Raw genomic sequence first — 23,320 nt, 5'->3', positions numbered from 1 at the left:
GTGTACACAATGTTTTCAAAAATCGTACATAGATGGCGTTACTATCGCATCACTTCCTTTAAATATGACCCACTTTAAATAACATGGTATGTAATTGAAACCAATAGTTTGATCAGTCAGAATACCTTTCTAGACTTTGATGAGGATAGCACTTTTGTATTGAATATATGAAATAAAATACACTATCTTCCCAATAATTCGATTGTAAACTTTCTGCTTAGAACTGGTTGCTTGGAAGAAATTGCTATAGAGCCATAAAGCCGCTATTTGCATCTTAATTATAGCTATTTCATCCTGCTCTTGTCAAACTATATATTATGTGTGCTATAGAGAATATATAAATAAAATAACATGTAATAAGGGGTAATTTTTTTCAATAACATAATATGTATTACAATATAAGATTTATTTACACTTAATCGTTAAATACATATTCAATGTACTACTTATTACTATAATACCATTCACAAGATTCTTATCACCAATTAAGTCTTTTATTAACCTAAAAAAATTAACTTATATCTTTACACCAAAATAACAGAAAATGAATTTTACTATTGCCTACTATTTTGAGGTTTGGTACCGCTCAGGGGACTAGAGAAAAGAAATCGACTAAAATACAAATACAATAACGGATAAAACGCCTGTAAGAAAATCATATTTGGTAACTAAAATTAATTAACAATGGCCTCGTTTAGCTACTTATGTGTATTTCAAGCGTGTCACCTTTCTATTGAACATGTCGCAGAACTTTTCCCTAACAATATTTGTTCTAATCGGGAGCATTTCAATGATCTAGTGCTCCTCTTTTCTCGTTTATTTAACCAGGTTTCCTTTATTAAGTCACTGCCTTTCTCAGCTATCATAATAACAGGAGCATTTATATTGCCATTTGTTACTCGAGGCATTATACTCGCATCTATCACACGCAGACCTTCTATGCCATAAACTCTTAGTTTCGGATCCACAACTGCCATGGGATCCGTGGATGGACCCATTTTAGCAGTACAAGACAAGTGATAAATTGTCATAGTATATTGCCTGATGTAACAATCCCAATACTCGTCTGTATAAAGAGGTAGATGCTTACAATTAGGCACTGGTTTACTATTGAATCTAGCGCCCAAACGTTTCATAGCTTTAGTTTCAGCCACAGCCAAAGCAGCTTTAACTCCCTCACGCAATACTCCTACATCATCCGGATGAGTTAAATAGTTATGGTACATAAGAGGATAATCTAATGGATTTTTGGATCGTAATTTTATAAAACCACGACTCTTTGGCCGAAGCATCATTGGGAATATACCAAATACATCCTTATTTGTGATATGACCAAACACTTCTTCGTAAAATTCGTCTGTTAAACTGTGAGCTTTCTTAACTTGTGTTCCGCCGTCAGAAGGTGTTGAAGCAGAGGTCATCATAAATTCTATATCTGGCCAATCCTCTGTTGCGTTCGCATATTTGGTATTAATGAAAGCTACTACTTCTAGCCCTATACTAGAAGTGAGTGGTCCGTCTTCTGACACAGCATAACGTAAAGCGGAATTTATGTTTACAAGTCTATTCATAACTAAGCTTATAGGATAGTCCACTTGAAATACTATTCCTCCTACGGCAATGTGATCTTGTAAATTTCTTCCAACACCTGGAGAATCATACATGACCTCAACGCCGACTTCGCGTAAATGTTGTGCCGGACCAACTCCAGATAACATTAATAGATGTGGCGAAGCGATTGCACCAGCCGATAGGATGACCTCTCTTTTTGCGTAAACAACTTGTTTCTTATTATCTCTAATAAACTCGACACCATAAGCACGTTTTGAATCTTTGTCGATTAAAACTTTTGTAACGTGAGAGAATAAAGCGATATGTAAGTTTTGACGCAATCTAATCGGTCGTAGGAAAGCTTTTGCTGTTGAACATCTTGTTCCCCTTCTCATGGTAAATTGATACCAGCCATAGCCAGTTTGTTGGTTGCCGTTCACGTCAATTATATCGTAGCCCATTTCTTCTCCAGCTTGTAAGAAAGAAGCTCCAATTGGAGTGTTGTAAGGAGCATCTTGCACTGATAGATATCCACCTGAAATAGAATGAAATCTGAATTAGTTTATTAAGCAATATTATTGACTGTTTCAAAAAATAATATTAAATTAAATTATTTAGTGAATTAAAAAATTCCTATCTAATCTTTGAATTGAATGTTAAAAATTATTAAAATTATCCTTTTTTATTAGTCTTATTTCAACAAAATTTTCTCCAAGATATAACTCACCGATGGAATGGTGCTTGGTATCTTTCGCCAAGTAGGGATTACGTTGATCTTCTGATTTCTTGAAATATGGCAGTACATCTTTGTAACCCCAGCCAGGGTTGCCAAATGACTCCCATTGGTCGAAATCGCGTTTGTTTCCTCTGATGTAAAGCATAGTATTTAGGACAGATGATCCGCCCAGAACTTTTCCTTTTGTCCAGGAACATCGCTTATCCTTCATAGCTTGGCATGCTGAATCTTGTGGTTGGGTTCTGGAAATATAATTTAAATTGTATTATAATTTGTTTGTTTTTTGTTCCAGGTAACGTTATCGACCTCGCAGATTAGAAAATATATTAATTTTTAAGAAGACGATCCTAATGAATGAATAAAGAGACCTTTCCTTTATATGTACTACATCATGTGAGTAAATGTCAGGTAAGTAATTTATTCAATAGGTATTTTATCAATGGTATTAAACTCAACGTACCTGTATTTCCAATCCAGTTTACTCTTATGCAAATACAAAGAGAGTAGGGGCACGTCGCTTATGTCAGTTTCGTGTCCACCAGCTTCCAGTAACAGTACATTCCAGCCTTCGATTTCTGATAGTCTATTGGCTACAACGGCACCAGCCGAACCTCCTCCAACGACTATGAAGTCGTATTCTTCTCGCAAGTATTTTTGGTTGAAAGGTCGGTTCTCTGGGTCGAGGATGTCGTAGTTGAAGTATGCCATCGCGGCGAGCATGGCAGGGATGAAAGTCAGTTTGCTGAGACCTCCGATGGTCAGGGCCGCTTTCGCAGCCGTCGATGCAGCTGTTAGGATTCCCATGGTGATTCAGTTTTTGGGCATTCTGTAATTTGAGAAAGGGATACTTTAGTTTTATTTACTTTTTTAATAGATGATAAAATTACAGTTTCTTCAGTTAATTTCGTGTCGTTAGATAAAATAGAAATATTTCAAAACATAAGTGACCTTTACATATAGTTATTGTTAAAAATTCTACGACTTCACTAATGAGGTCTAAGTTGGTTAAAAGTTTTTTTTTTCATATTACATAATTGTTTCTCAAGGACGTGTGAGTGTTGCTTAGCGTTTATGTATATATTTTATGAAGACATCTTCTTCATTAGTGTCTTGGAGGGGAACATTAAAATCTACATAAATGGCTTTAAATAAATTTAATGATCATTTATTATTTGTAATTGATATTTGTACATACATATGATATAATACCAGACAAAGGTTGCGACTTGCGCCAGTCACAAATGTGAAATGTTGAGTAATTTCCGAAGTTCACAGATTTCTATAATAATGGCAATAAACAAAACCTGGCGTGCATTGTATGTATCTATTCATGTGTAAGTATCTTAAGCTATTGTTACAATTTTCCAACTAACCTCATTTGGATATTATTTTTAAAGATAATATTACGAAAAATTGTATGAAAACCTGGGAACTGTAGGGCTTGGGTGCAAAATAATGTTATTTCATATTATTGTTTAATGACAATGAATTTTAATGCAGAAGAGATATTTTGTTAACACATACGAGTAGGTGATTTTAAAAGCGCTGAGAAAAATAATTTATGATGAATATTTTTTTAATATAATGTTTTGTTGCTAAGAAACTAAAATATTATATTTAAATAGAAGTAAATGTAATAATTTAATTCAAAGAATTATTTTGGAGTTCGAATTATGATGAAGGGCACAGATTCGCAATTTTTTTTATTTTTATTTATTTCATTACAAGTAATTAGGTTTGTGTATTTGCAAATATGTTTTCAAATACATAAACCTTGAAAATCTAAGAATTCAATGGCAAATGTGCATATATACGTAATATTTATGAAAGTAATTTAACAAATATAAACACGTAAATTTTTGATTAATTCAGAAATAATTATTTAATTATTAATTATTTAAATTTTATTCAATAGAATTTTCGTTACTGATATTATGCTTTTTCGTATGAATTTCTTGATAAGATTATAATATTTATTTAATAAGTCAAGCCCCCCCTCTTCCGTTTAATATTTTTATTGAAAACTGTTATGATAGAGCCAAACTTTCACATATAGAGATAAATATTTAATTTAAACTCACGCTTATCAAGGATCGGTGATAATACAATATTAAGGGATTAGTATTAGTTTATATTTTTTAATATTTATTTTAATTACAGTGTGTTACGATGTATTGCGAGTCCGGTTTTATTTATTTATTTATTTATTTATACATCTTTGACTTACAGTACAAAACATACCAAAACGCACAAAGATAACAATTATTACAAAGTCTGACTTAAAAATAAGGTACAATTAGAGACAAACGATACAATATTAACATTAAATAGGTCCACTTCAGATTTAGCACGTAAAAATTTATTTAACAAATTGAGTGCATGATGGGTGGGTGCACTCCAAGCGGCTCGCGTCCGGAGCAGGCTCTCCGCGAACAGCGGACGCGAGCGCCACTGCACGGAGCAGCTCGGTGCCCACACACCACAGGCCCCCAGTGCCACGGGATTGTCAATTTTGCTATTTAACAGCAGATAATAATGAACCATAAGCGCGCGCTCGCGTCGTAGCTCGAGTGTATCCATTCCAACCATCCCCGTAACGTACAAGGATGGATATAAGTAGGGATAATATCCATACATCTTCCGGAAAAGGCATCTTGAGAACTTACGTTGAATTTTTTCAATCATTAACGTGTAAATTTTTTCATGCGGGCTCCACACGATAGCGTTATATTCAAGCTTACTACGTACAAACGCATAATAAAGGCTAGTGATAACAGTTTTGTCATTAAAACGGGCAGTCTGCCTAAAAATAAATCCAAGGGCTTTATATGCATTATGGCATAAATCAATTATGTGGTCATTAAAACTTAAGGAACGATCGAATAATACGCCTAAATCACGAATCGAATTCTCTCTAGCTACAATCTTATCCAAAACTTTATAGTCATAGAGATGTGGAGATTTACTCCTAGTAAAAGTCATTACTTTACATTTTGCCTCATTAAGATCTAAACGGTTCATTTTACTCCATTCGCAGACGCTATTTATATCGTTTTGTAATGCCTGACAATCCTCAATACTTCCTACAGCCAAATATAATTTTAGATCGTCGGCAAACATAAGACACTGGGAAGAACTAATAACATCTGGAAGATCGTTAATCATTACCAGAAATTGAGTAGGTCCGAGGGTACTGCCTTGACTGATACCAGAATTGATGCCATATGGATCTGAACGATAACTACCAAGTTGTACAAATTGAAAACGATCCCGGAGGTAGTCTGCAAAATATTTTACCAGCCTGGGAGTGAAACCAATCATAGAAAATTTGCGCAAAAGGACGTCATTATCTACGCGATCGAACGCTTTTTTAAAGTCGAAATAACTGACATCGATTTGTTTTCTCCGATCTAAGTTTTTAGAAGCGTAGTCGACGAAATTAATTAAATTTGTTGATGTTGATCTACGGGCACGAAAACCGTGCTGACAATCCGATAATCGAGAACTTATTTGTTGTGAGACGTGATTATTTAAAATAATTTCTAGTAGTTTAGCAAAGGTAGATAGCACCGCGATAGGTCTATAGTTCTCAATGCTCACTTTGGAGCCACTCTTTGGAACCGGTGTAACACGCGAAGTTTTCCATACGGTAGGATACGTATCTGTTTGGAGAGACAAATTAAATATGTAGTGAAGAGGTTCAATAAAAATTGATATACAGTCTTTAATAATGAACGGCGGTATATTATCCGGACCTGCTGCCGAATGCGGTTTAAGGCGCCGAATTGCAAGCTTTATATCAGATTTTGAAATGTAATCTATAGAAATACGTGATGAAGCGACGCCGGATACAAGCGAAGCCTCCTTATAATCAAGTTTTGGTTTTTCATTTAAAAATACTGATTGAAAATATTTAGCGAATGCATTTGCGGCGTCAATACCACTTACTTTAACACCATCATAGTCATATTCGATACGCAACTTACTAGATGACCGCTGCTCCTTTACAAATGCCCAGAATTTCTTGGGATCGTCTTTAATGTTGGTTTCAATTTTTTTTATATGGTTCTGATAAGCCTGATTGATAAGTATTTTTACTTTACTTCTATAGTATTTAAACATTTCAAGGTTATACTGTAGACCAAACTGCTTATATTTTTTTAAATTAAAATATTTAATTTTTATATTAGTAACAACTTCCGTAGTGAACCACGTCGGATAAGTATATCGTGAACTATTCATAGCATGTCTCTTTTTTGGGACGCATTTATTGAAACAATTAAATAATTGTGTGTACAATCTATCTACGGCACTATTTACACTAGTACAGGAATAAACGTCATCCCAACGCAATGATTGTATGCACGCATATAATTCATTATAATCTGCTTTACGGAAATTCCATTCATTTAATTTACTACCAGACGGTACACATGAATCGTTTATATTGTAAGTCCTTAAATATGCTAATTTCACCAACAAAGACGGATGATAACTGTCAATGGGGACAAGTGGTGGTGTGTCACTACTTACCTGTAATTCCCTGCTACTGGCATTACTTAATACAAGGTCAAGAATTCCACCCATCTTATTCTTAATAGTATTATACTGATGCAACTTACTGAAGGAAATCATATTATTATATTTATAAATAACATTTTTTGATGCTGAATTTAAGTTAAAATCGCCAAATATTACAATTTTATATGATGAGAAACGTGTACTTAATTCTTCTAATATTTTAAAAATATCATAATAAATGTCCTCATTAGAACCAGGTGGTATATACAACACACACAATAACATTTTAATGCCATTGCGTTTTACCGTGGCTACTGTAATTTCGAGACAATCAGTACAACTACTTATGTAATTTTTAACACAAATATTTTTTATATTATAACAATTTCGAATAGCTAACAATACACCACCCCAACCTGAATCATTACACCGATCTTTACGCAATACAACATAATCGTTTGGAAACAACTCTGAGTCACACACACTACTATTTAAAAAAGTTTCAGTTAAAGCATAAACATCGTATTGTTCACTTAATATAGAATTCTTACATACATCTAATTTTGTGCGCAAACCACGCACGTTTTGATAAAACATACAAATAGTTTTTAATTTAGGAGTTTTGTGTCGTTTTACGGTTGCGAAATCCACTACGCCATGGCTTTATGTGCACATCCTCCGCCCAATGAATAGGCGACATATAAGTGTCCAAATTTTTTGTGGGAACTGTCAACTTAAAGGATGCATAGTCACCACGCGAATTCAATTGTTCCACCAAACATTTATCATTTGGGCAAATACATAACAAATGTTTTATAATTTGTTCGACTGTAGTACCTTTTTTTAAATAATAGATATGCAAGTAACTTTTACGTTCGGACGCCTCCAATGACGTCGAACCGGGCGCGGCCGTACCACGAGCTACATTTCTCGCCTCACGTCGAACTCGACGAGGCCTCACGTCGACCCATTCCGTTGTAGCCCCGACTCCGTTACGGTCGTCCGAACCATTGGCATCTACGAACGCGTCTTGCGAGTTCTGCGTGACTTGCGTAGCACACGTAGTAGGGGTGATCTCGCCGTCAGTGCCGCTCGGTGGGGACGGAGATGCGAGCGGCAATGTCTTCTTCCCTGCTCGCACCTTGGGCTTCGCGACGTTGATAGTCGTGAGCGCACGAAGACGAGCATCGCGAAGTGGCCGCAGCTTAGAGTTACCCTCTTCATCATCACACTTTTTATTTGGTGAACTCAAATGTACCGTCGGTTCTCGCATTTGTTTACTTTCAACAAAATCTTTTATAATCAAATTCTGTTCTAGAATAAGCGTTTCTAGTGAAGTTACTTTATCTTGCAGATGTAACACAGTCTTATTCAACTCACGAATAACATTTTCCAAAGTTTTGTACGACATATTCACAGATTTTATTTTTTAAAGTAACAGCTGAGCGAATGCGTTAACCCTTGCAAGCGCGCGGGGGGAACTGATGATTTTGATGAAGTTTAACATTTGCGGTCAGTTCTAACCACGTGTATCAGGTCACACGCTGACAGTGTCCTTGCGAGTGTGTAATATCGCGGATCGGCTTACACAACTCTCAGCTTATACTAGCCGAATATAGTATAGAATTTTTTTTAATTTTTTTAAGAATAGGAAAAATTCTATCACGGGAATATGCGAACCAAGATTTTTTTTATTAAAGCACGTTTTTGATGTGGATTTCATGGTGGAGTTTTGATTATCGAGTTATATTTTTTTACAAATATATTAATTTCTATTCATTCATCCATTTATTGTACCTATTGTATTCGTTGCAGTTTAAAGCTGTTTTCATTCAGCTAAGATATTAAATACGTTTAATAATCAAATCTTATATATAAAAATGAATCGCAAAATGTGTTGGTAAGCGCATAACTCGAGAACGGCTGAACCGATTTCGATAATTCTTTTTTTATTATATTCCTTGAAGTACGAGGATGGTTCTTATGTAGAGAAAACGTAAATATTATGTACCACGGGCGAAGCCGGGGCGGACCGCTAGTAATTAAATATTTTTAGAAATTCTATTTATTCATATAATATCTATCCATTTATTTATGCCAGCTCTTATAATTTAGCTCACAAATAAAATACTTTTCAATAAAAATTTTGTAATCAAACAAGTTTCATGTATCAGTATTGTTATCTGAGGTATAATAATAAAGATAATAGGTAGGTATCATCGCAAAATGTGAAGGGAACTAACTCTCTAAAAAACGTACGAGGAGATGATTCACAGTGAACAAACACTCTAGATCGTTTGTGTCTATAATACGTTAGGTAATAAATTAATAGGTTCACTATTTAATATTTTAGAGCATCAAAGAAACCCGTGAATATGGTGTTAATCCATACTATAATATTATAAATGCTGTCTGTCTGTCTGTTACTCAATCACGCCTTAACTACTGAAGCAATTTGCATGAAATTTGTTATAGAGATATTTTGATATCCGAGAAAGGACATAGGCTACTTTTTATCCCGGGAAATAGGATAGGTTTTATCCCGGAAATCCCACGGGAACGGGAACTATGCGGGTTTTTCTTTGACTGCGCGGACGAAGCTGCGGGTGGAAAGCTAGTCTTATATATTTATTAGGGTAAATTTATTAAGGTGTATGTAATAGAGTTCAACGGGCTCAATATTGAATTTAATATTTTTGGTTCTTATGGCATTCAAATCTATACTAATCTACTAGACCGATTTCAAAATTTCTTTTACCATTACTTAGAGCGATTCTTCCGAATCCGTATACGCTATATTTTATCCCGGAAAACGTAAATATGTACCACGGACGAGGCCAGGGCGGACAGCTAGTGCTTTATAAATATAAATTTATAAAGAATAGATTCTGTACTAGGGTTTAATATTTCTTTTCAAGTCAATTTTTTCTCACCAATTTGTAATGCCTCATGTTTTTTTTATAATTAAGTAGCAAGTAGAGTCAATTTTTAAATATTTGAAAATGATTATATTATTTACTACCTCCTCGTCTATACGCCGATACATTTCGGGGTATTAGGTATTTTATTATTATATTTTTTATGAGCCAATGTCCAATACTTTTTCGTACAATACATCAAGGTCTGGTCAAGGGTCTATATTAGATTGCAGATTCGGTCGCCGTAAAAATTGGCCAATTATATTCGATTGCATACGCGTTCCTAATAGTTGTCGCAATGCCGACGTGATTTGAGTTTTAAATATCTGAAAGAACCGCTTCGTCACAATAAGATTAATTATTGTGATAATATGTGTGCTTTATATTAATGATATGACTTAATTACATGTCGTTTGATACAAGTTATATGAATTAGTACGTTGGGTGAGCTAGATTACACGCTGGGAAATTGTCTAGTTACTGACATTTTAATCTATACTAATATTATAAAGCTGAAGAGTTTGTTTGTTTGTTTGAACGCGCTAATCTCAGGAACTACTTTACCGATTTGAAAAATTATTTCGGTGTTAGATAGTCCTTTTATCGGCTATATATCATCACGCTAAGACCAACAGACGCGGAGCCACGCGGGTAAAACCGCGGAGCGCAGCTAGTTTTTAATATTACTGTAAAATAAGTGAAAGATTTTCTATATTGTGATTTGTGTGATCTTCACCGAGTAATATAGGCTATATTTTATTCATTCATTGCTGGTCAACGCGGACGAAATGCTAGTAATTACATACTTTATAATAAATAATGAACTACTATCTACATCTAAAGACTTATCATATAAAATTTCGGATTAATAAAAGCCTATTTATAAGAAGGACTTCTACATCACACTGTAGCAGATGTTTAAACTTTTCGGAGTCTTTCCAAAGCAGATGTCATAACTTTAATCATAAGTTTGTGGGTCACGAACTTTACCACGTATAGGCCCAAGGTGAATTATTGGTGAAATTGTAATATTATCTCTTGTGTAATGTTAAATTTCTTGTAATTGTAATTGTTATTGTTATTACTGAATTGTTGTAATGCTCAGAAATTTCTTGTATTCTTGTAATTGTAATTGTTATTGTTATTACAAAATTGTTGTAACCATGTTACTACATTGTATGAACAAAGCTTCGTCGCGTATGAATTGATGTCGTGTCGGAAACTAGAAGGAATTTTTACAAATAATTATTTATTGATTGTGAAGGAAATCGAAAATTGGTGTGTGTCACGAAAAGACTATATCAGACGCAATAATCGTTTGTTTTACCAATGAATTGAGGTTTATGTTCGGTCAGTAATATATCTTGTAAAAGGTTGTTAAAAACAAAATTTATGCTATTAAATGAAGTCTGTTTGAATCATAGAACTTAACATTATTTTCAATATATTACAAATATAGAACTTAAAATACGCTAGTTACCAACAATATTAAAACTTCACAGTTTTTAAACTTTCAGGAAAAATAATATTGGAGAAAATTTAAATAAAATTGAATTTAACAATGAACTTTACCTACGGGATATTTCCTGCCATTTTTTATTTTGTAATATACAAATAATTGTAATTTGATCACCGGTAAACAAAATCAACGGGGCGAAATGAATATAAGTATTAATCTAAAAAAAATAAGCATATAAATTATTATTAATATTACCTAGAGCTAAAAACAAAGTAAGTGCAGTTTGTTAGTATTTAATTTTATCTAGGTCATACTAACAAAAAGAGGATATTTAATTTTATAGCCCTATTATATTATGCCTGCAGAAGGCTACTAAAAATTAACATAAAGATAATAAACGAACATAAAATTTCGTATTGAAGCATTCGTGATTACCATACATCGTATTGTATCGTGAGGATTTATTGAAATTCTACATAATATTATGTACTTACACTTTTTTGTCTTGTTTAATTATAGTCCGATTGCCATGGCAACCAATTTCGTCTGAGACTAGCACAGGGGATATATTATAGTACAGAAGTATACGCGAAAGAACAAATGAACTCCCTATTAAATAAAATAGAAAAAAGACTGACAAGAGTAGTTGTAGCACAGATAACTAAATAGTTACTATGTAGTTGAAAGGATTAAGTTCTGAAGATAATTGTAGTATATGACCCCCACTAAAGTATATACAGGGTGTTTTTATCTATATCCTTTTAACGGTAACAATACCAAGTTTTGTAAATAGAGTAAAAAGTTTGACAATGGACCTGTACCAATTATATATGCAAGGCAAATAGATTAGTGAGAATTAGGTCTGTGAGAATGTTGTGTGCATGATAATTGTGCGAAATAATTAATTTAATCGTTCGTATCACGTATATCCGATTTCTCTCATTCGAGGACGCTGGTTGTTATCAAGACGGTATAGATGTAAAGTGTTTTCTTAGCATTTATTTTGCATTTATGACGAATTGAAACATATAGCAATGAGCCTTGTTATAAGATAATAATTATAGGTTAATGTTTAAGTACCTAATTAAACATAATTTTGTATAATCAATGGTAGGAAAATTTTGCACAAGCAAAACGCAACATTTTAATTGATATACATAAGGTAGGTAATCAAATATTTAAAATATTGGAAATTGTGAAAAATATTAAAATTTAAGGAACTGTTAAGAAAGTAATAACAGTAAATAAGTATGTATTAGATTTTATTTTGAGCGTCACAGTATTTCTTTGGAATTGTATAAACTACAAATATTGCGATATTTGCTTCAAAAACATCGATACTAAATTGAACATTAACATAAAACATAAGAAACCGCTTTGCATCAATAGCCTTTTGGTATTTTCAAAAGGTACGGAGTTGTATAAAGAAAGCTTCATACCAAAGTTCAAACGAGTTAAAATAATTATATCACGAAATATGGTATTATAGGTTAACTGATAACTGACGAGTTGTTTGAACTGATACCTGCCGCAGAATTCCACCATCGTTCTGCCCGTCACAAGGCAAAGTTTCATGCTCACCACTTAGATCTTTGGCGTACGAGTACAGTGCGTTTTTCTCGTAACTTTTTACCACGCACTACCAAATTATGGAATAGCCTCCCCGCAGCGACATTTCCTAATGTCTACAACTTGAGTGTCTTCAAGAAGAGAGTGCACCTCCATCTCAAAAAGTCGGCAACGCAACTACAGAAACCCCTGTAGATGAATATGGGCGGTGGACTCGCTTACGATCAGGCGCTCCACAAGCCCGTTTGCCCACTCTAATATAAAAAAAAAAAAAAAAAAAAAAAAAAAAAATTTCGCCGATGACCCACATTGTACAGAAAAGTTCAAATTTCCCTTTAATAAAAACCGATTTAAGTTGAGTCATTCAACTCTAGTGATAATTTTAAATGTATTGGACAGTTAATAAAGAGTTTAAAGTACAAAATAACGTAAGTCTTACCGGATCGTATGCTTAGATGACACAAACACACACTTATCTTATTCACCGAACTTTTAAAATTTAATAACTTTAACTGCATCTATTAAGAATAATAATCCGGGCTATTTCTGCCGCAGTATAAATCAAATCTTTTTATCAAACACAAAACAACATTCAAACACGAGCTTTCACATTTACCGATTTTCTGATGTATTGTATAAATTAATTTAGAATTGACATTATTATAGAAATTAAGGAAAGGTTTAGAAACTAGGTTAGGTTAGGTTTTAGGTTTAGGATTAGAAACTATAAATAATTTCGATACATCTCTACTAGCATGAAAGACCGGTACACTTACGGTAGAAGTATGCACAAGTCCGCCTTGAAACCTTTTAGTGTGAGTCACAGGTTTTGAAATTATTTCACAAGCCAGGATGGATATTTGTCATGCATCTTGACTTTTTGACCCGCTACTGTCATGGTGTTTAATATTTTGTTTTGTTAGCGGGGTTAAGTTATACGTAATGAGATGGTATTTGTTAATTTTCGGGTGTGTAATAGATATTTGATGCATATTTAAATATGGTTATGTAAAGATTTTCTTTCCGGTTTTATTTTCGGTTTTTTTAAATGGTGTATATTTGACGCTTTTATTATTTCTAATACGCGTGATCTTCTAATACGGATCCACTATGCTAATGCTAAAAGTTTATACATCCCTTATATCGTTTTACAAATGGTTCGCGCGAATATATGCAAGAGATATCGTGGGCGAAGAGCCGACAGAAAGACTTTTTATTACGTATGAACTAGAAACTAGAGTTCACTTAATAAGTATAATTAATGAACTTGATTATAATTGGTCAAGCCGTTTCGGAGGAGTTTTCAGATAAATAGATTTTAATTCCACTTACCTATACTTATCTAGGTTGGGCTGCTGGTATATCAACGAGTTATATTTTTGAAATTTCAAATATAAATAATATTAATAACCTGTTTATCGCGACTGATCTAGTTAAAGACAAATATCTATTACATCAGAAGGTCGTTCCCTTTTACTATTTATAATGAATGAAAACAATTAGTATTTCAAGCAAAATATTAAATAAATTAAAGTATGAGTCAATGTAGTTGTATTAATAGTTTGAAAAATTAGCGTTATTAATTATAATTGATTATTTATAATCATTAAATTAATCGATTTACTGGTGACCGGCGCACTTAACTAATTTTATTAGTTAAAAATGCTATATTCAAAATTAATTAAAGAAGAAAGATTACAAATGGTCTTCAATTTGAAACTGTTTGTTTATTAATAACTTTAACTGTTACTTTCAGTACTTTTCTAATTTATCTACCAAATTTACGAAAAGATATTATTTTAGATGCACACTATAAAAATGTTTGAAGAAAGGGATTGCTTGATACACAAATTAAAACAAAATTCACTTGACATTTATCCAAAAACGGAAATCCTCATCCTCGAGCTTCCCAAAAAATTGGATGTTAATTTTTAGAAATATATTACAGCTAGCTCTCGATTGTAAAGAATGACATTATCACTACATAGTATAAAACAAAGTCGCTTTCTCTGTCCCTATGTCCCTATGTATGCTTAAATCTTTAAAACTACGCAACGGATTTTGATGCGGTTTTTTTTTAATAGATAGAGTGATTCAAGAGGAAGGTTTTAGTATATAATTCATTATGTTTTAGACAAAGCGGGCGAAGCCGCGGGCGGGAAGCCAGTATCAGTATAAATAAAGATGTATATTCAAGAGAATTTCAAGAGAATATTGTTCATAACGTATCCATAATTTACAATTCCGCGGCAGTAATTTTATCATTACATAAACAATGTATAGAGACATAATAATAAAAAAAGAGTGATATTCCATTCATGAAGATTTTTTGCGCTCGAGAAGGCTATGAGAACTGTATCATGTTGTATAATCATTTAAATGTACTAAATGTTACGGTACACGTAACTGAGATTGTTTGAGAGTGAATTTTAATATTAATTTTTGATGATATACCTTTCGTCATATGGTTTGTATTTTGAGATAATTAACCCAGTTTTGAAGTTGTCGCAGAATATTGTTCGTTTTGTATTTTGTAAAAAATACGCAAAGCGCGCTATAAAATATTTGCAAAGTATTAATTTAAGTTATAAAAAGTATCTCTTTAAAAAATTGTCGTAAATTTTAGGAATAATACAAGTAAAACAGATTGCAAAATAAATAAATAAATGAATAATTACATATTATCACCACCACATTAAATATCGATCAACACAATATTTACCTATTATCCACAGTGATGCAATTCGCCGAGTAAAAGTAAATCACATCCCACAAAAACACAGTCACAACACTGGCACCTGTTATCCAACACTATCTCATTGTGAGTGAGACGCGCTATCCCCACCGGGGTGTCGCAACCCGGTGAACGGTCAATGTTAACGCGAGGGGTAACATTTGGATAATGTATCTTGTACGCGTTAGTTCCTTATTTCATAATGATCCTATGACCACGCTATAGCGTAGGTACTAATGGTGTGGTCCGACTATTATACCCTTGTTGCTTGATGATCCTATTACGTGGGTACTGCGTGATCATAGTTGGGGTGTTCTGTTAATCAGGTCTGATTGTTCATTATTTAATGTGGAGTTTAATATCGTCAATGCATCATTATAATTAATTATAATGTTATTATCGTTATGCATCGATTAGTGTACGATGGTTTTGGAATGATTTTAAATATATCTGCAAATTAAAAATGAACCAATAAGTTATGAGTCATCGGTGAGAAAAATTAAGGGAAGGTTCATAAAAGCATACAGAAATCGTATTTGTACAAAATGTGACCCTCCTGATTTTTAAATAAAATTTCATAAATGTACAATTAAGGACTTATACTTGATAGTGTGTCCTAACTATTGCACGCCTCATAAGCGAAGCGTTGAGGTGGGTACTACTGTCACTTCGCGCAAAACATCTGATTTTTCAAACTTAAAATGTCTTTATGTATCATACATTGCACTTGTAAGATAATACATACACACACATATTAAGAAAAAACACTATTTTTAACGTTCATGATATTTTTGATGTCATTTTTGTTATTTAAACTAGTTAAAAAACAGTTTAAAAAAGTTCCTTCTTGGACGTCCGTGTGTCTGTATGTGCGGATCCTTTTTCTTGTTAACACGATAGCGACCGAAATACTTTACTAATCGAGTCTTTTTTTTTCTCTTACGCTTGAGTATGCTCAGGAATAGAACCCTTTCATTTTTCAGGGTCTGATTCGATGTGGTTTAATTGTTATTAAATAAACAAAAATAATAATTAATAAATATTTGTTAAAAAAAAATTATGAGGCGTGCACTTTTGGATTTTCCAAATTATTTTCTAAATCTTGTCCACATTATTTCTTTAAACTTACTCAATTTAACACGTATAGGAAGTTAAATATAAATAAATAAATAAATAAATCATTTATTGCATGAAAACATGGTACATACAAAGATATTAAGAACAAAATTAAGGAACATTCATGTTTTTACTATAGTTACATAGCATACAATAATTATTATTAATTCACAAAATGAATGAGAATGATTACCTAGTTACAATAATAATACGAGTCAGGAGTATTGTCACTTAAAATTAGTTTTATACATAAGTCACTATAGTCATACAGTCAATCAAGTATCAAAATCATTATTTTATATTATTTATACATTTTTCATATTATACAGAAATTCATTTAAGTTGTAAAAACAATTCTCTAACAAGTATTTAGTTAATTTATTTTTAAAGCCTGGAAGAGGAACCCCTTGCAAGTCTTTTGGAATTTTATTATATATCTGAATACCTATGTAAGGAACATTTTTTTTGTACAAAGTTAATTTAGGCCTCGGTAAAAACAATTTGTTTGGATATCTTGTTAGTTTTCCAACTTCTTTATTAAGTTTAAAATATTGAGGATTTTTTTTTATGAAAATACAAATTTCTTTGATATATATACATGCAAGAGGCAGGATTCTCAAGTTTTTAAAAAGTTCCCTACAACTCACAGTAGGCCCAACATTACAAATAGCTCTTATGCACTTTTTTTGTAATTTAAATGCTCTGTCAAACTCAACCGAATTGCCCCAAATTATAATACCATATGACAAAACTGATGATACATAGCCGTAGTAAGCCGTTATCGCTGCTTCCCTTGATATCGTCTGTCTTAACCGCCTTATTACATAAACAAATCTATCAAGCTTCGTGCAGACCATATCAATATGCGACTTCCAGTTACAGTGTTTATCATAAATTACCCCAAGAAATTTAGCTGTTTCGACTTCTTGTATTATATGTTCTTTGTATTTTACTGTTAGGTTATGAGTTATTCCATTATACGGGCAGAACTGAATAAAATTTGTTTTTTGTAAATTTACTTGAAGATTATTGGATTGTAACCAATGTATTGTTTTTTGAAGTATATTGTTTATTTCTGTTTCGTATGTATTAACATTCGTACACTGCACAAAAATAGTCGTATCGTCCGCATACAAAACACATGGACAGTCGAGATACATTGGCAGGTCATTGATATACGTCAAAAATAAAAATGGACCTATTATACTGCCTTGAGGCACACCTCGTTCAATGTTTCTGTACTTAGAGCAGTAAGTGCGTTTCAAATTTCCATCTATTTTCGTAATTTCAGTGCATTGTTGTCTATCACTCAGGTACGAATCCATTAAGTCATATGCTTTTCCTCTTATACCATAATTATAAAGTTTATAGAGTAACTTGCTATGATTTACGTTGTCAAATGCCTTAGACATATCAAGCAATAGGGCATTAATGGGTATTTTGTCATTAAGACTGTCCATTATAAGTTTCGTCATATTAAAGCAAGCTAATGTCGTGGAACTACCGTTTCGAAATCCAAATTGCATATTTGATAGAATTTTGTTTTTTTCAAAAAAGCTGTTTAATCTTTTAATTATAGCCTTTTCAAATATTTTAGCTATGATTGGTATCAGTGTTATGGGTCTATAGTTATTTAAATCTCGGGGACTATCTTTTTTAAACATTGGTTTTACTACCGAGTATTTCAACATAGTAGGATAAATACCTGTTTCAAATGAAAGATTTATTAAGAATGAGATTGGATGGCTAATTATTTCAGCACATTTCTTTAAAATACCGGTTCTTAACCCATCATATCCAACGGCGTTTGTATTATTTAGTGACATAATTATCTTAGATATTTCACATGAGTCTGTGGGCGTTAAGTAAATTGAATTCATTATATTATTAGTACTACTGTTAAAAATCTGTTTATGAATATTAATGTCATCTTCTGGCTGTAAATTTATATTATTTATAAAATAATTATTGAATAGTTCGCAAATGATATTTGGTTGGTCAGTTGTTAATGTATTCGTTTCAATGACATTTATATCGTTTTTGTGTTCACACTCATTTATATTCTCTTTTATAAGATTCCACGCAGCTTTGCACTTGTTATTATGATTATGAATATATTTTAAATTATTGATTCGTTTTGAAGTGTGTATGCATTTTCTAAGTAATTTTGTGTATTTTTTTAACTGTTTGTCATGATTTGATCTATTACCCCGCGTTAGCATGTTAATTATGAATAATCTTCTTTTAGTCAGACATGATCTTCTAATTCCTTTAGTAAGCCAGCATTCCCTTTTGGATCTATTCTGTGATTTTATTTTAATAATTGGAAAACATAAGTCGTAAAATAACTTAAAAATATTATGGAATGCATTATATGCGTCATTAACATCTTGAGCATGTTCGTATGTTTCAGTGAATGAAAGCGATGCTACAGCTTGTAGAAATTTTCTAATATTATCTTTATTATAATCTCGTTTGAATTCAAAGAAGGGTATCGCTATCTTTGTCATTTTTGTTTGAAATGTCAAGCTTTGTCCGGTTTCATGGTCAGAGAGTGAAAGTAAATGTGTTTGAGCATTTGCATTTCTGATATTACTAATTATTAGGTCCAAACAAGAAGATTTCCTTGTGGGAACGTTGATGTGAGATTGCAAGTTATAATTATTAAGTAGACTATTTATTTCACATACTATTTTACTTTGTTTAAGGAGATCTATATTCCAGTCACCGCATAGTACCAGTTTACTGTTATTTTTACTTTTCTTATAGAGAGTATTTAAGATAGAATCTAATTTATTAATAAATATGTAAGGATCGCTTTTTGGGGTTCTATATATACAGATAATTACTAATTTTAACCGTTGAATTTCGATCCCACAACATTCAAAAACATCTACCGTAGCTATTTTGTGTAGCCAAGTAATTTCTTTAAATACTATATTATTATAAACTAATATACAAGAGCCACCCCTATTTTTTGTCCTTGAGTATGATGAAGCCATTTTGTAACCTGGAATTTTTAATATACTTTCACAACCTCTTTTTATAAATGTTTCCGTTAGGCAAATTATATCAATATTTAAATTATGACGTAAATCAGTTATCGATGCATATATTTCTTCTGCTTTATTAATCGCACCAGCAATATTTTGGTGAAATATTGTAAATTTATGATCGAAAAAGCTTTTCCGTATTATTACTAATTGGCAGGTCTTTATGGTCATTTGATTCTTTAATATCAGTTAAATGTTCAGGTGAAGCATTGTGTACCATATTTTTTTTAATTATTTTAAAGTAGTACGTAATTTTGTTTTTATTATCATCAGTTATTTTTATTTGATTTGGTTTTATGTGACACGGCTTTCTTAGTTGCATCGCTGTTTTAAAATTTAAGTAAATGTTTTTATAATCTTCGCTGTCTATATTAAAATTGATTTTATTTATCATTTCATGTATATATTCCCTTAAATTTCTGCACTCATTCCCTAATCTAATAAAGGAGCAATTTTTAAAAAGTTTTACCAGGCTCGATATGTGGTTGTTTAATAGAGTCGTGTTCAGGTAATCATTCCTGGATACTTGCAAGACGTAAGTTTTAACGTGATCTAGAATTTTTAAAGCATATCCGAGTTCAGTTAACAGAGCAAATGGATTACGATCATTGGCACCAGCAGCCAAAATGACTATATCATGTTCTTTTATTTCATATATTGTATTAGACATTTTAAGGCTTTCATTTGATAGTGCATAAGGCTTTACAAAAGATACTACGCTATAATTATCATTCCATTGTCCCTCCCTAGATTTTATAATTTTTGTTGATAAACCAATTATTTGTTGGTCCCCAAATATAAAAATTTTTGCTCTTCTATTTGTGTTAGGATAATTATTTTGTTGTGTTATTTTAGAGTTAATTCCTTTTTTTCCAGTTTCGTCGTCACCTTTGTTGCTATGGCCTTCCGGTATATTTTTTCTTTCTGACGTTAATATTTGTGTTGAAGTTGTATTGTTATTGTTGTTTTTAATGTTATCTTCGTCTCCGTAACTTAGGGTTTTATTGCACTTACTTTCTGATAATGTTTTAATTGACACTCTTTTAGTATATTTTTTTAGAGAAGTTCTACTTCTTATAGTTTCAGATGAGTTTTTAGGTGTATGTGTATTTGTAAAACTGAGTTTGTCAAGTAAAGAAATTTTATTTTTATATTTTTCAACTTCTCTTTTAAGTTTTATATTTTCAAGATTTAGGTTTTCTACTTCTGTGTGAGCTGATAGTAATTGCACACGCAGGTTTTCTATATCAAGTTTCAGGTTTTGTATTAATTCCGACTCCACATTTAGGTTAGGTAAGGATTTTAGACTATCGTCTGATTTGTCACTGAATGATAACATCTCCTCACTATCATACGTGTTTTGTAGTGAATTAATATTTTCCAACGACCTGCTTTTGGTCTTTTTTCTGTATGTTATATTTTCAGTATCCATTGTAAGTATGTATTCAAATATTATATATAAATATCTTTTTATTTTATTGTAATATATACACACATTTATTATTTGTATTCGTTTTCAGCAAAGTTATAATTATCGAAAGTGCGTGTTGAATTCAAGAGACTGTAATCTGTTCTTTATAGATAAATATATATATCTTTTCTGTTTTGGTATTAATTTATAATTATATATATTTATTTTTATTTTTATAATTATTTGATTTTATTTCAATATTTCTTTATGACAACACTTATAATTATTATTAGTCGAGTCATAGATAATCTGTCGTTCACTTCAGATGTCACTTGTCAGTTGTCACAATTACTTGTCTCAGCGTCAAACGTTAATTTAAATATATAAATTCTTTTTATGAAATTGTTGTAATCTAGTTCTGTATGTGTAAATTTGTGAAAAATATCTTGCGGTATCGAAATTGTATTCCAGTATAAACAAAATAAGTTTGTCAGCGTAACATACACAAAGTTGTTTAAAGTTTATAAGCACCGTTACCTCGTAGTTTAATATTCAGTTTGATCACTTAATTCACTGTAGTTTGTCTTGTCTTCATTTTCACAGTCGTATTTAAACTCAACGATGATGTTTATTAAGTATTTTTAACTCGATTCACACTATAACTATTTTTAAAGATTTTTTGAAAATAGATCGAACCTCTTCTGATTAATGACAGTTGACAGTATATATGCGACTAGCTCATTTTCTACTCCAAAAGCCTCACAGAAAAAAAGACGGGTTGCACTCCGGGAGTGCCGGCAGAAGTGAAAACTTGATTATTAACGTTCAGCATGTTTGATATTTTGGAATGGTATCCGTCTTACGTATGGAATATAAGGGCAAAAAAAAACATCCGTCTTACGCTTTTTCGATCAGGCCACGTGTCCTGAGTCCTGACGCGAGTTTAAGATTTTATACCCAACGCCGCTAAAGAAGTTTTCACTTCAAAAGTATCGATCGAAAAATCGCGTCATATTCACACTTGACTGATTTTTAAAGCGTTAGAAAAAAAATCTCAGCTCATTGTTACCAAACTGCCAAAAATATAATAGAAGTAAGATAGCATTCTTTACGCGCGTTGCCCAAGATAATGTTTGATCCGAACAAACTTGCGCAAAACGACAAACCCAAAAATTATCTTGCAGGAAACCAATTGTGTTGTTTATAAACAAACCAAATGACTAACTACAAGAAATGTCTTAATAGCAAAAGAAATATCTGATGGACCATTTTATATATCGAATAATAATTACTATGAGAAGCGTAATTATGTTATTTTAAAAAAGGGTATTATATTATTTTGAATTGATATTTTCATTCAAAATGTAAAAATTTATGCTTGTAATTAAAATCAAAATGAATGAATTAGAAAGATTTATTAAATTCTTAGTTTTCAACAAAAACCTTGAAAGCATGATTTGAAAAAATAATTTTCAGAATCTCAAATCCTTGCGAACCAATACCAGTGCAGCAAGTACATATTTTAATGTTATAATTGGTATTGAAATATTATTTTTGTATTAAATTAGTTTACTCCATTGCTTAATATACGGGTTTCCGGCATAGATGTGGGTAAAGCCAACGTTTAGTTGCTGTCATGTGTAATACATAAATTTCATCACAATCTAGGAGTAAAAACTTATACCAGTGTAATTCCTCGATTATGCAGTTATGTAGCTCTTATACAATAATAATTATTGGCGTCCATGATTATTTAAATAATGTTTCTTACTTTGCAAAGCTTGCTAATTGTAACTTGTAAAACCTTAAGAAATAGGTACTTAAATTTTTTATATTTATTCAAATGTTCAAAATACTTAGTCATTCAATACATACAATATACATACATCAAACGAGAGTATGCTCATTTAAACCCCACTATGTCAAATTCTTTTAGTTTAAACAGACGTAGATCATTCTTTCGTTGATCTGAGTGCGTTCAAAAATATTGTATGCAATGTTCTAATACTGAACAACACTGAATACTAGTTTTCGTTTACACTGAAAGGTCACGACAGAGGTCCAGCTCTAGCTCTATGTTCGCTTGATGTAAATGCACCGTAATAAGCCTTTTTTATAAATAACTTACGAATAAAACAACGTCACAAATGTCAAGCAATATAGTATATACATAACTTGCGTACGTGCGTCTTGTAGTGTACCCGCTGCGCCTTTCCTTTTCAAGATCATCAATTTGGCAACTCGACCGTGGC

At 32.1% G+C, this 23,320-nt stretch overlaps 2 protein-coding genes across 3 annotated transcripts in view; one reads left to right on the top strand and one right to left on the bottom strand.

The window, feature by feature from the left end:
* Positions 1–23,320, top strand: part of Flo2 (flotillin-2) — a 220,093-nt gene that overhangs the window by 135,899 nt on the left and 60,874 nt on the right. The window lies entirely within an intron of this gene.
* Positions 392–15,580, bottom strand: LOC149899184 (glucose dehydrogenase [FAD, quinone]). The gene is made up of 4 exons (XM_090114571.1): positions 15,477–15,580; positions 2,748–3,113; positions 2,279–2,529; positions 392–2,086 (listed from the first exon to the last, which is right to left on the bottom strand). Exons 2-4 carry the CDS (start codon positions 3,089–3,091, stop codon positions 723–725), a joined length of 1,959 nt encoding a protein of 652 aa, XP_089970697.1. The 5' UTR covers positions 3,092–3,113; positions 15,477–15,580; the 3' UTR covers positions 392–722.

Source organism: Colias eurytheme, chromosome 21, assembly GCF_061535395.1.
Source record: "Colias eurytheme isolate Ceu_HAF_F1 chromosome 21, ilColEury1 Martin Lab GWU primary, whole genome shotgun sequence".
In the NCBI taxonomy this organism is placed as follows: domain Eukaryota; kingdom Metazoa; phylum Arthropoda; class Insecta; order Lepidoptera; family Pieridae; genus Colias; species Colias eurytheme.
This window is presented reverse-complemented; position numbering and strand designations above follow the sequence as displayed.

Excerpts from the sequence above, each read along its gene's own strand:
- LOC149899184 (XM_090114571.1), bottom strand. The coding sequence starts at position 3,091 with ATGGGAATCCTAACAGCTGCATCGACGGCTGCGAAAGCGGCCCTGACC. Across the intron at positions 2,530-2,747 it reads AAACTGGATTGGAAATACAG|AACCCAACCACAAGATTCAG; the intron begins GTACGTTGAGTT and ends TTATATTTCCAG. Across the intron at positions 2,087-2,278 it reads TACCAAGCACCATTCCATCG|GTGGATATCTATCAGTGCAA; the intron begins GTGAGTTATATC and ends ATTCTATTTCAG.